Below are 12862 nucleotides of genomic sequence, written 5' to 3' on the forward strand. Positions count from 1 at the left end.
GCCGGCGAGGGGGTCGACGTGTTGCCTGCGACAGGCGGCCTCGCCGGACGGCCATTCGCGACATCGGCGAACGTGCGGCTGTCGTCGACGCGCGATGAAGCTCGAGGGGCGGCGAGGGGTTGAGGGCCTCGCGGCGCTGTCTTCTCGGCGTCACGGACGATGGCGGCAGCCTGGTGGCGCGTGATCGGCTCGATCGACGACGCGACCGTCTCGGCAATGCGGCGTTCCCGCTGCCAGTGAGAGCAGCGAGGCTCGGTCGCGCTGTGTCGGCCGCCACAGTGGAGGCACTTCGCACTCCTGGCAGTGCAGTCAGCCATCGCATGGCTGCCACCACACCTCAGGCAGCGGCGCGCCGACACGCAGGCCTCGCTGACATGGCCGAAGGCTCCACACAGGCGACACTGCGTGGGGCGGGGCCGCCTTGGGTTGACGGCCCGACGCATCTTGAACAGCGCAATCTCCTGAGGTGGTGTGCTGCCCGAGAAGCGCACGACGAAGTTGGGCCCCGCGCGATAGCAGCCGAGAACGGGCACCGCAGAGTCAATGTTCGTGCGCACAGTGTCCGGGTCGAGGGACGTGTCGACGCCGAAAAGGACACCGGTGCACGAATCCCTTGGGGCTGCTGCAGCACGCACAGGGACATCGCAGATGTCCGCCACCGCTAGAAGGGGTGCCAGTGATGAGTCCGGCAGCGCATCAACGGCTACAACATTCAGCCGAAAGTTGACGCGGACGCGGTGCGCGCCAGCCACCCTCGAGAGTTGTGCCGCGATGGCCTCTTTCGATAATGAACGAAAGTTCCGCTGGCCCACGGGGCGAAACAGCACGGTGTCGCAGGGCTCCCGGATGGGCGCGAGGGCGGCCTCTGCTCGCGAAGTACGGCGGCGGCCGCGTCGGCGGCGTCGGCGGTTTCGCTTTCGGGAGGGGGGCGTGGCACCCGTCGTTGCCCTCGCTGCAGCTGGCATGCTCGGCTGCGCCTTGGGAGAGGGGGTCGCCGGGGCCGGTTTTTCTCCCTCGCTCGTCTTCGCCAGCGGTGGGATTGTATGCGGCACCCGGTGAGGGGCTGGCGGTGGGCCGGGAGGAGGAAGGGAAGGGAAGGTGTCCTCTGTCAGGGGAAGGAGGGGGCCGAGTACACAGCTTGGCCGGCTGTTCCCCGAGGGAGCGGGGTTCTCCTCTCTTGATCTCTCGCCCTCCAAGTCATTGATGGCCACGCTTGCCTCCAGGGAGGGGGGCTGTGTAGGAGGCGACTGCTCTGGGGAGGAGGAAATGTAGTCCCGGCTGTCAGTTGAGGAGGAGGGAGACGACGAGGAGGAGGGGGACGACGATGACGTCGCCTCGCTTTCTGGGAGGCTTCCTCCGCTGACCGTGACATTCTCTGAAACCCCCGGCTGCTCTCGAAGTGGGGAGGAGCGGAGGGGGGTCTTCAGAAGGCCTTGGAGCTTTGCGAGCTCGCCAGCGGGTGACGTGCTTGGGTTGGAATGTGCACGTGGCAGGTCCGCAGGGGGAGATGCCGCTTCAGTAGGAAGAGCCGTCTTGCGGCGCTTCGTTTTGCGAGTGGCGGGGGAGGTGGCTGTGCCGGTGCGAGGATGTCGCCCTACACGGTTTGTGCCTCGCTTCTTGATGGGCGCCGCTCGCTTGCGCTTGATGGTCGTAAGCCGCGTTGACGGGCCATCATCCTTGGGGAGCCGGGGCTCTGGCATGAGCCGCGGGGTTGCGGTGAAGAGGAATTCCATGTTCCTCGAGCGGCCAGGAGTGTTGCTGGGCGCGAAGAACAAATCCTCTTCCGCTGCTGGGTCACCCATTAAGGGTGCGCTAGAACGGCGCTACATACCGCGGGAAGTGGATCGAACTGCGTAATTAACTGGAATAAATAACTTATAAAAGGAAATAACTAAAAAGCGAAAATAAAATGAAACGCGGACGGAGCTCAAAACGTGACCTTCTCGGTCGGCTGTCCGAGGCGAACTCTGGAGGAGAGGGTCCGCGGGTGGAGGCGGGGCATCGCCTTGCGTGTGCGCCGTGACGTGGCAGGGCGGCGCATGCGCCGTGGGGTCGCTCACGGGAGCGTCGCTCTCCGCCGCGTGCGTGTTCGCCTCTGCCTCGGCGGGGGCGCCTTCCGGTTCCGGGGGCTCGTGCGGCGTACGATTAGGCACGGCTTCCTCAGTTGGTTCAGCAGTAGCGGGGGCGCCGACCCTTTCTTCTTGGGCGCTGGGCGACGGGGAACGGCTGCTCGCCGAGTCCGTGGCCAGTGTCAGCTGGCTGTCCTCGCTGCTGCTCTCGCTGGTTGACGAGTAGGAGCAGGAAGGCGGGCAGCTGCTAGAGCGGCGCGAGCTGGCGGTGTCGTCGTCGCTCTCGCTGCCGGTGTTGTCTCCGCCGTCGTCGTCGTTGTGCGGGGCAGCACGGCCGCGTCGACGACGCTGTGTTGCGACTGGGGCAGTGTCCCTGCAGGTTCCCGAGCGTAGGAACCTCGGGGATGGGGCTGCAGCCTCGACAGGCTGCTCCTCGTTCTCGGCGGTGGCGCAAAACTGCCGTCTCGCTTCCGCAAGAAGCAGTTTGAGCGCCGGCGAGTGCGCTGAGGTGGGGCCGCGTGGCCCCTGCACTGGGTTGTCGGAGACGGACATCCTCAGTGCAGTGGAAAGAAGCCCTGGACGAAGGTACCTCCGACTGCGTGTGCACCCTTGGGAGCCCTAAAAAGGGCTACGCTCGAAAGCGCGGTCGTAGGTGCAGCACACGGGCGGCATGGAGGTTGGTTGGTGAGTTCGATCGGAGACGTTCGAACAGGTCCGAGGCGCAGAAGGAACTGCAGCCCAGAACTGGGATGCCCTAGTGATTGAAACTAGGAGATCAGACCTGCGAATCCGTGTTCGACACAAGCCGGCGCAATGCTTCGTTGGCCTGCTGCGGCGCCCAGAATGTTGCCGCGCAGGCTTTTTCGGGGCGCAAGCAGCGCTTTCTGATCGCCTGGGACTTTCCCGCACTTTCGAGCCGAGCCGGGGAAGTGCCTGAACGCGGCCCTATGTGCTGGGCCGCCGTTGCGGACGGCCGAAGCGGCACAAGGCGTGAAACTAGGGCCCGAAATGGTCCCGAACTGCGACCCGAGAAACACAATACTGACATCGGAGTACGGCGCTGTTCGCGCTTTCATTCGGGCAACCTGAGGTCCAACGGGTTGTATTTGGGCCAGAATTTGCGAGTCGCCTGTTCAGCATCGACCAATGATGTCATCATGACACGATAGGTGGATTAGACACCGAAAGCAGTGTATCGATGAGCAAACCTGAACACCGTAGCGATAGCGTCTTCTATGCTATGGTTGTAGTTTGGTGCGTACAAAATTGTAACGCGCTGCGTCACAGTGTTCAATTTTGGTTCTACAGGTAGCCAGGAGTTCGATACATCAGGCTGTGCTAAGTAGTTGGCGTTGTAAAGCTATCTTTTGCGACATTTCTGGTCTCGAAAAGTGATCGGATACGAAATTTCGACATTTCCAGCATCGTAGAGACCCGCGGGCTCGCGGCCTCGCGCGATTGGCCGGTCGGCAGCACGATTTGTGCCAATGAGCGGCGAGCGCGCTTTTTTCGCCTCCGCCGCCGGGAAGCCGCGCACCCGGTCGACCGTCACACGCCCGGTTGCTCCCGTAGCGTTCGCACAGTTTTTTTGTCCGTGCCGGTAGCATTTCCTTTCTCGCAGCAGCAGTCATGGCTGAGGAGACGAGCACAGCCGCAGCAGCGCCGGCCGCGTCGTCGGCACCCCAGAGCCCCAAGAAGAAGGCGGCGCGCGGAGCCGGCAAGCCCCGCACCACGGCCAGCCACCCCAAGGTGTCGGCCATGGTGAACGCGTCCATCGGCGAGCTGAAGGAGCGCGGAGGGTCGTCTCTGCAGGCCATCAAGAAGCACATGGCAGCCACCTACAAGGTGGACGTGGAGAAGCTGTCGCCGTTTATCCGCAAGTACCTCAAGTCGGCCGTCACCTCGGGCGCGCTGGTCCAGACCAAGGGCAAGGGCGCCAGCGGTTCGTTCAAGCTGGCTGCGGGCGCCGCTGCGGGCGAGAAGAAAAAGGCCAAGGCTGCAGGAGTCGTCAAGAAAGCCGCCAAGAAGCCCGCCAAGAAGACTCCCAAGAAGTCTCCCAAAAAGGCTCCCAAGAAGGTGGCGGTCAAGAAGGCCAAGCCAGCAAAGAAGCCCAAGGCCGAGAAGAAGGCGTCGCTGCCCAAGAAGCCGGCGGCCAAGAAGGCGGCCACCCCAAAGAAGGCAGCCAAGAAGTAAAGCTCGGCCTCCTCGAGTCGGCCCCACGGGCACACACACAAACGGCCCTCGTCAGGGCCACCCAAAACGTCTGCCTCGGCGGAGCCGTTTACCGCGGTGCTCCGACCCCCGTGACCTCTCGTTTTCGCCCGGTCATTCTCCATCGATCGATCGCGCCGCCGTAACCACGGGCTCCGATCTCAAATAACAACCAGGTCACGGACTTGCCCGTGCGCGCTCCTCTGCGCGAATCCCCCACGTTCGAGGACAGCGCGCTTAACTGCATCTAAAATACCGGCTACGGTGTTTAACTGCACCGTGGCCGGTATGCTGCGATCGCGTCAGCCGGACCCTCGTGTCGCCGGCGGCAATCCACCGCAGTTGCGGCCGCGCAAGGGTCTCGGCTGCCAGCGGGATAGGTTTCGCAAAGAAAGCTTTGCTCTAACATGTATAAGGGGGCAGGTGTAAGACGTGCATCCTTAGATAATTTTGAGAAAGTTATGTTTATATGAGGCAAGTAATTACATCTGATGCATACAATTGCCATCGTTTTCATCTTGCGCATTAGTCATGCACCATTGACAAGGTGTGCGTAATGCAAACACAATCTTAGGTGGATGCATAGTGAGTGTGATGTAGCAGCGATAATGTGCATGCACAAAGGACCCATTGAGTATTGTGTGCTATTCCGTAAGGTGTTTGTGTTTTATAGATAACAATGGACAAGTATGTAGAGGTTTTATGAAATATTAATCGGAAAGCCTTAAGTCCGGTTCTATGATACAGAAACCATCAGCAATGACTCGTACCTCTTGTAATTCAGAGGCTACAAGCACTCTGCAAAGTCAAGCATGCAGTGCATACATTCATTCGATTCGTATGTACGACGTATAGAAACGTGGTGTCTAGTCAAGTGGTACAAAAGAAAAGCATGTGACGTCAACTACTCGCACCCCTGTAAGGCTGACGATACAAGTGCTTACCAAAGTGACGCACACAGTGTATACATTCCGTGAAATCACTCTTACAACACAGAACAGCATACACTTCAATCTCATGCTGATAAAAATGGTGCAAGTCTGACCCTTCTATATGAGCGCACAAATCGCAGCTAAGCGTCAAAAACGATCCGAAGAAGCTGAACTGCGAACGCAGCAACCTGATGATGCGAGACCGCACATTACCAAGTGTGTAGTAACGAGACGTTGCTTTGAGGGATTGCCAGCTGTTTGTACACAGGCGCGAGAAAGTCGGGGCTTTTGCTCCTTGAATATATGACTGCCTAGGCACTACGGAGGAGGGTTCTCTTCGCGCGTGTTGTATGTGTTTGTCCCCTAGACATGATGGAGTGCGATCGAGTTTACGCTCCGCTGCTGGCTGCCCGCGCTGTGAGGCAGTGGGCACGGATGTTCCATTTGGTGATCGCTGTGTCTGAAAGGGGCGAGGTTCTGACTGGTGTTGTATAAGTCGCGGGTCGCTTTTTTGTCGCAACGATAGATGGATTTTTTACAAGCACTGCTCCATGAGGGCACATGTAACCGGCAGGAGAGCACCTGAGGTTATAATAAAGCAGGCAGTGCAGGGTCTCCAGGGCACCCAAGGGGTAGTGGGGGGATCAAAGGTGCAAGCAGGGCGGCCCGTGGATTGGTGCCGCGGAGGCTGAAGCGTGCCAGGGGGTGTCCGCACGAAAAGATTGGCTGTCCGATGTCGCTGACAACCTATCTTATACAGCCCTGGCACGCCTTGCGGTGCTGGTTCTGAGTGAGTCATCGTCACTGCCGACCAACCGCGGTTGCTAAGGAGCTCTGCCTTCTAGATTTTTAATATATGTGGCCCGGGCTCTACTATGGTCGCTACTGCTCCCACAGAAACATCTGTGATGTTATATACAAGGTACGTTGCCGTAAGGTGTGAGAAAGCTATGATCTGCCACGATTGACTTAGATAGATAGATACAATAAACTTCATTGTCCAACGGATGAGGTGATCTACCCACCCCTCGACATGCAGGTCAGGGGGCGAGTGCCGCTGCCTCAGATGCAGGCTGGGAGGTCTTGGGTCCCAGCAGCCTCTTCAGCCAGTTGGACGAGCTGGAGCTCAGAGTCCGAGCTGCGCAGCAGGGTCTCCCAGGTGTCTCTACTACCTATTTTGTGCGTTCCCCCGGGAGAGTACGGACATTCCCATATGGGGTCGAGGGTCCCTCTCGCCCCACAAAGATTACATCTATCACTCCTGGCCTCGGGGAACATGTGGTTCGCCATAACCGTGTGCAAATACGTACAAGTTTGTAGTCGTCTACACGCGACTGCTTGTCCGTTGTTTAATTTTGGGTCTGGTGGGGATACTTAGCCCGAGCGCCGCAGGTGCTGGACAATCCGTCCGACACAGTGGTTGCGAAATCGGGTGTCAGTGCCCGCTGCTTTACCTATTCTACTGTGCTGGCAGCCAGCGTCCGAGTGTAAACAAACTGGACCATGCCGGCACGCCTAGGGACAAACGTCTACAACACGCGCTAACCTCCTCCGTAGCGCCTAGGCAGAGCAAAAGCCCCCAGGTTTTCTCTCATGCCCGCTCTTACTCGTGCCTGCCCGCTAACGGCCGGCGATCCCTCAAATCAACGTCTCGTGTGTGTAGCAGGCTTTCACCTTCACGTGGTACAGCAGTGTAACATGCCGCAGAACTCGTGCATGATTACGCAGTACGAAGGTGTGCTGAATGGCACTACATACAGGCAAGATATCAGCTTGGCAGCAGCCATGCAATACTGTGGAGGCAGGTTAGTCAAAGAAAGCTTCACTTCAAAAATTGTGTGCCTTGCACAATTAATGTGGTATGTAACTCAAGAAACAATGAGCGCATGTACATTAGTTGAAAGCCACACACACACAAAATGCTAAGGTGGCCTTTGTAAGTGATTATGGCAATAAAAGACCTACTGTTGGCTTTACAAGGGTACTAGGGGATTGTCTTGACAAACTAGACCTCTATAATTTGTGTTCATGATCTCGCCTGGCTGTCACAGTAGCTTGAGAAGAGTGGTGAAAGCAGCAGCGAGCATTTAATTACCCATGTGTATCGGTGGTTTAACCACAGTACAATCTCTCCGGAGAACATAAAAAATAACATTACGGCAGAACCCATCACATGGTGACTGCCGATAATAATGCGCTTAGCATTCAAGCTATGTAGCGACACACCATATTGCTGTAGTCATGTTTATCTAAAATTTGTAGTGCTCATTCCGCGACTTCTGTTGCTTTCGCTACTATATGCGGCATGCACGGTCTCCGGTGTTTGCTTGCTTTTGTATGGCACTCGCTTGCCAAAGACCAAGATCTCCCATGAGCTTGACGGCATGACGATTGCTGTATGACAAGTACGCAGCGACGAAAAATATAAGACGTCGATAGTACGACAAAGGTATTGTGTTGACTGCAGCATAACGGTAATGAGACGACAATGGTACAACATTGACAGCATGACGATGGCACGAGGACAATGGATGATGATGAGAGTGACCAACGTGCTAAGACGATGATGGAAATTAAGAGCATGATGACGATAGCATGACACTGTATGAGTGCACTGGGATGACAATGGCTCTATTATGAAGACTATGACTACGATGGCGTGATGACAGTCGGATGACAAAGCTGGAATAATGACGATGCAGTGACCGTGATGGTGTCGCCATAGAGTTTCTCACTAAAACACCTAGAGGGTAATCTGGCGCCACCATCTATGGGAGTTTCTTAAGGGGGCACCGTGCCGTCATGGGCATGACGGTATATGTGTCTGCGAGGCTCATGTTGGCTGGTGTTGTAAGAGGCTTCGTCTAAAACGTGGATATGGCTACGCAAATAACGCGTTCTCAAAGTAAAATCTCCATAAAATGTTTCCATTCACGCATATTACATATTTACTCACCCACGATGCATGACCAAGGGAAAAAAAGCAAGAACAGACGACCAACTGTTTTAAAGCGAGCGCGAACCTTGTCGTCTGTCCTCCAACTTTAGCGGCCCGCTGATACTTTTTACGTAACATGTAGTCGTACACACAATAACAAGTTCTCATAGTTAAACAAAACATGTTTTTGCGTAATAATAAAGCTAAAACAGCTTTTCACATGCTTTTCTAGTCGAAAATGAATCATTGTGACAGACGGAACGGTACTTGCCAAGCGCGTCGTCAAGGTGTCCTGTCTCTACGAGAACGATGCCAATCCGAATCCACAATATACCGGCATTCCCATGCATACCACAGCGCAGCAGCACCAGATTTCCCTCTAGGTAATGTAGTGAGAAACTCTATGGGTGTCGCGACCCAGCGGCCCAAGCTATTGGACAACTGGTTCACTGTTTTGGCATAGAAGGCACGATGACATCGTGACAATATTCGGATGACGACGATGGAGTCGCCATGGCATCACGAGCACTTATTGGCCCAAATTGGTGGACAACTTGGGTCACTGGGTCAGCGTAAGTGGCTGGCTAGATAGATAGGCAAGGAGGAGAAAAGCAGAGGGCAGGGATGTTAACCAGAATAACGTCCGGTTGGCTACAAGATAGGCAGGTTCGAAGTAGGCACAGAATACTGTTCACATTAATATCATTTTCTTTCTTAGTTATTGTGAGTGTTTTGTTTGTTATACAAGGACATCTTTAGTACAAAGACTAGAACACTGATACTCCATTCACAATGAAAAATATCAGACAAATGACATTTTTGTTCGAAAAAAATTATGATCAACCAAGGAAAACACTTCTCTCTGATAAAAGACATATAATGTATTTGTGTCCATGGCAATATACATGGTCGCAATTAAGATGGTATTACTGCTGGACCGAACTGTAGTAGTAACACAACTTGTCATACCTATAGTTTAGGGGGCATTTCATAGGTCTGACTGCAATGGTACCAAGAACTACTTATGTTTTCGATTTCCTTACCGGTACCAGCGTCCTTCCATTTCCGGTACTGTAAAATGTCAGAGCCCATTTTTCAAAGAAAAAGATGCTGATGCGCACTCTTTCAACACAGCATCCATTGGCACCTCAATGCCAACATGTGGTGGTACTTTTGCACTGCAAGGATCAATTTGCAACACCCAAAGTGCGAGGTTGGGCTATAGTTGGTGCATAGCTGTTGATGTTTGTGGCACAAAAGTTAAGAAAGAAGGAACAGGCAGAAAGCATTAATCCTTAGGTTGGCTGTTTGGAAGAGAGCATGCAAAATGGCCCACTGTAGAAGCAATGTAGTTTAACAAAATGCGAGGTTGGGTTATAGGTGGTGCATAGCTGTTGATGTTTGTGACACAAAAGTTCAGAAAGAAGGAACGGGCAGAAAGAGCATCAATCCTGAACTTGATTGCTTTGAAGAGAATGTGCAAAAGGGGCCACTATGTCCAGTGTATTGTGGATGTCAAACAATTTTAAATCTTGCTAATTGCTCACACACTGACATGCATAGGGAGATTAAAATGATAAAATGATTGCTGTAACAAAAGGAATAGCTTTATCCGAATAAACATTTGGTAGAACAAAGAGTATCTCAAGGTTGTGGAATAATTGAGGGATTCACAAGAAATTGCAAAGGAAACGCACAGTCTGTTGTGTGAATTGCAACATGGCAGCAGTGGTGACACGTTAATTCTGTGCAACAGATGTGCTTGATTTTTGCAGCTACTAAGAACACAATAACTGAGCTGCTGTGTACTTTACAAGGCTATTGTCTTCATTTGTGGCTGACAACATGCACCAATAAAGACGTGGATATACACTGCTAGGTCACATCATCGATGTCACTTGACCTGTTATGATGTCACACCCACTGTATACTGGAATGATGGGGACGTTTTGACTCTTATAGCAGCTGTTGTGACTTGTTGATGTGTGGCTATGATCAAGCACCGTGTGTTTGATTCTTGAATGTTGGTTGTTTTGTTTAATTAAGTAGTTTCGCTTTGTTTCATCTGTGTCCCTCAAATGATTAACACTGGGCAAACAAGGAATGTCACAAGGGTACTAGCCTGCATCAGGGTAGTGACTGCTCCACCACCTGTGAAAGATTGATATCACAGAACTCAGTTTCAAGGAAATTTTATAGTCTGGTTCTGCTGTAGAGTTTACCAAGGAAAATGTTGCACCATAGGATGCAACGTCTACTCTGCCTGGTCTCCAAAGAGTGTCTCTTCTTCTCTCTCTCTCACACACACGTGTGCACGGTTTGCCCCTCTCGTGCTCAAAACTCCACCCCTGCTTTAATATGCAAGCACAACAGGAGCAATGCACTGCTCTTCGTTAAATCACTGAGGGCAAAGCAGGTGGTGCCGTCTCCATTCTGGCCAGAGGAGATTTCCCTAGGAAAGGTGTCTGGAGTGCGCACGTGCGGTTAAAACAAATGCCAGAGGACAAAACAGAACACACTGCCCCCTAAAATTGGGTGAGTCCCTTCTTCCCCTCAGCTGCCGAGTTCAACTGGATATAACAGTTGCACAGTCTGGTGAAGAAATTTACCATCTGGCACCCGCACTGCGAAGGCCTGGACTTGTTGGACTTGTCTGTCTAGACTGGGGAGCGCCTCGTAAATAACGACTCTTTTCCAGAGGAGCCAAGGCAGTTCCTCGTCATAAATTAAGACAAAATCGTGTTTTTTGAGGAGGTTGTTCTCTTTGCTAGTGGAGTTGTGTGCCAATTTTAGCGACAGTAAATATTCGTTTCTCCACTGACACCAGAAATGGCCTAATATTCTTTGGCAATGTTTCCACCTTGGCTGAAGTTGTAAATGGGGTGGTCGGATGACCGTCGGGAAGTGCTAGCAATCTTTTGCCAGTTAGCAAGTGCGACAGTATCAAGTCAGTTGCTTCAACTGGTGACAAGCACAGGAAAGTCGGGGGCCATGAATTAATGACGGCCTCAACTTTGCTGAGCATAGTCATTAATTCTTCAAAGCTCAGATGTGTGTTTCCTAGTACACGCCGAAGACACGCTTTGACGTTTTTTTACTAAATGCTCCCAAAAGCCACCACACTGTTTTCTAAAAAATTTACTTCCATTGGATCTGATGCTCCGCACACTAGTAAATTCTCTTCTCTTCATGGAGTTGAATAACTGCAAAAGGTCCTTCGACGTTTTCTTAGACATTAAAGCGTTGTCCATGTAGATAACTGATGGTAATCCATGACGTGCTGTAAGGCGCTGGAAGGCCAGCTGGAAGAGGTCCGATACGAGCTCCAAATGGATAGCCCAAGTGACGGCGCAGGTGAATAACGCTATGTATACTTTTTCTTCATTGAGTTTCCCCTTTGTGAAAAGAGAACCTGGAAAGTCAATCTCAACGACTTCAAAACAACTACCTGGTGAGATTCTGTCAATGGGAAGAGGCGTTGTCGGTGCATTAGCTGCTCATAGTTTCTCTTGTATACAACCATTACATGGTCGAATGACTTGGTTCACAACTTGGCATGACCTTGGAATCCAAAAGGTTTCTCTTATTTCGGTCATAGTGTCCTGAACCCCACCGTGCATTACAGGCAGGTGACATTTTCTCACGAATTTAGTGAATGCGTGCGTAGGGTGTAGAAAGGGGATGCCTCTTTGATACGCTGTAATCTTCCACTAACACACAGATGTCTATCATTGTCAATGAAGGGACTCAACGTGTAGACCCCTGACTGATGAGATACGGCTCTGTTTTCAATAAAGTTTTGCCTGTCAGCTCCATAAGTGTCCCCTTGGACAATCTTTGAAGAACCCAGTTGCGTATTCAAAAAAGACAACCACAGGAAAAGGCAATGTCATCTCCGTCGCCTTTTCCTGTGGTTGTCTTTTTTGAATGCACAACTTGGTTCTTCAAAGCAATGCACCAACTAGCTTAGCAAGAAGTTCTTCTAAACTATTGGACAATCTTAATCCGATAAGCCATTGCTTGATTGATCACTTCGGCGCTGAGACCACCATCAATGATTTCACCTTTTGAAGGAACCAAAAAACCCAAGCAGTGACACGAAGAAGCCTCAACAACCGGCTGTACTTCATTATGTCTGGCCCCCTCTTTGAAACTGAAGACATCTGCAGCACCATTTTCTCTTTCCTTTTCTCTTGTTCTACTTCAGTCATTGGCACAGTCTCTTTGTTTATTGCAAATAGCCATTCAGTTGATCCCTGTCTACTACTGCTCTCCCCTCGCTCTATCATGCATTCATTCATAGCCACATCTTATGGTAACACCTATCGGTGCCATATATATCTTCTCAGTACATATAAAACTGGACTCTGCACAGTATTTCTAACATTAGTCGAGATAATAATATCAATATCACGTACACGAAGAATAAAATACAATTAATGGTTTATTTGCACTCCACTTAATTGCCATGCCTTTTCAGGTAACTGGATAATGAGCTCATGTACAACTTCACTGAATTCCTTGACGAATGCTAGTTCCCGACTCCATTGCCTTACTCAGACGAATTCTTTAAAATTTCCTAAAGCATATGACAGCTTCATTCTGTGCTATTAGGACACGAGATCGTCTTCCTTACCCCATCTTTGTCACTTTCTGTGTTTATGAAATCACTAGAAAAAAACAAGCAAACAGATTTTCAGTATTTCATATGC

At 51.9% G+C, this 12862-nt stretch overlaps 1 protein-coding gene across 1 annotated transcript; it reads left to right on the plus strand.

The window, feature by feature from the left end:
- Positions 1-3269: 3269 nt before the first annotated feature.
- On the plus strand, positions 3270-5580 carry LOC135897928 (histone H1B-like). The gene has a single exon (XM_065426615.2). It carries the CDS (start codon positions 3699-3701, stop codon positions 4260-4262), a length of 564 nt encoding a protein of 187 aa, XP_065282687.1. The 5' UTR covers positions 3270-3698; the 3' UTR covers positions 4263-5580.
- Positions 5581-12862: the final 7282 nt, after the last annotated feature.

The sequence above is a fragment of the Dermacentor albipictus genome, chromosome 2 (assembly GCF_038994185.2).
Source record: "Dermacentor albipictus isolate Rhodes 1998 colony chromosome 2, USDA_Dalb.pri_finalv2, whole genome shotgun sequence".
Taxonomy (NCBI): domain Eukaryota; kingdom Metazoa; phylum Arthropoda; class Arachnida; order Ixodida; family Ixodidae; genus Dermacentor; species Dermacentor albipictus.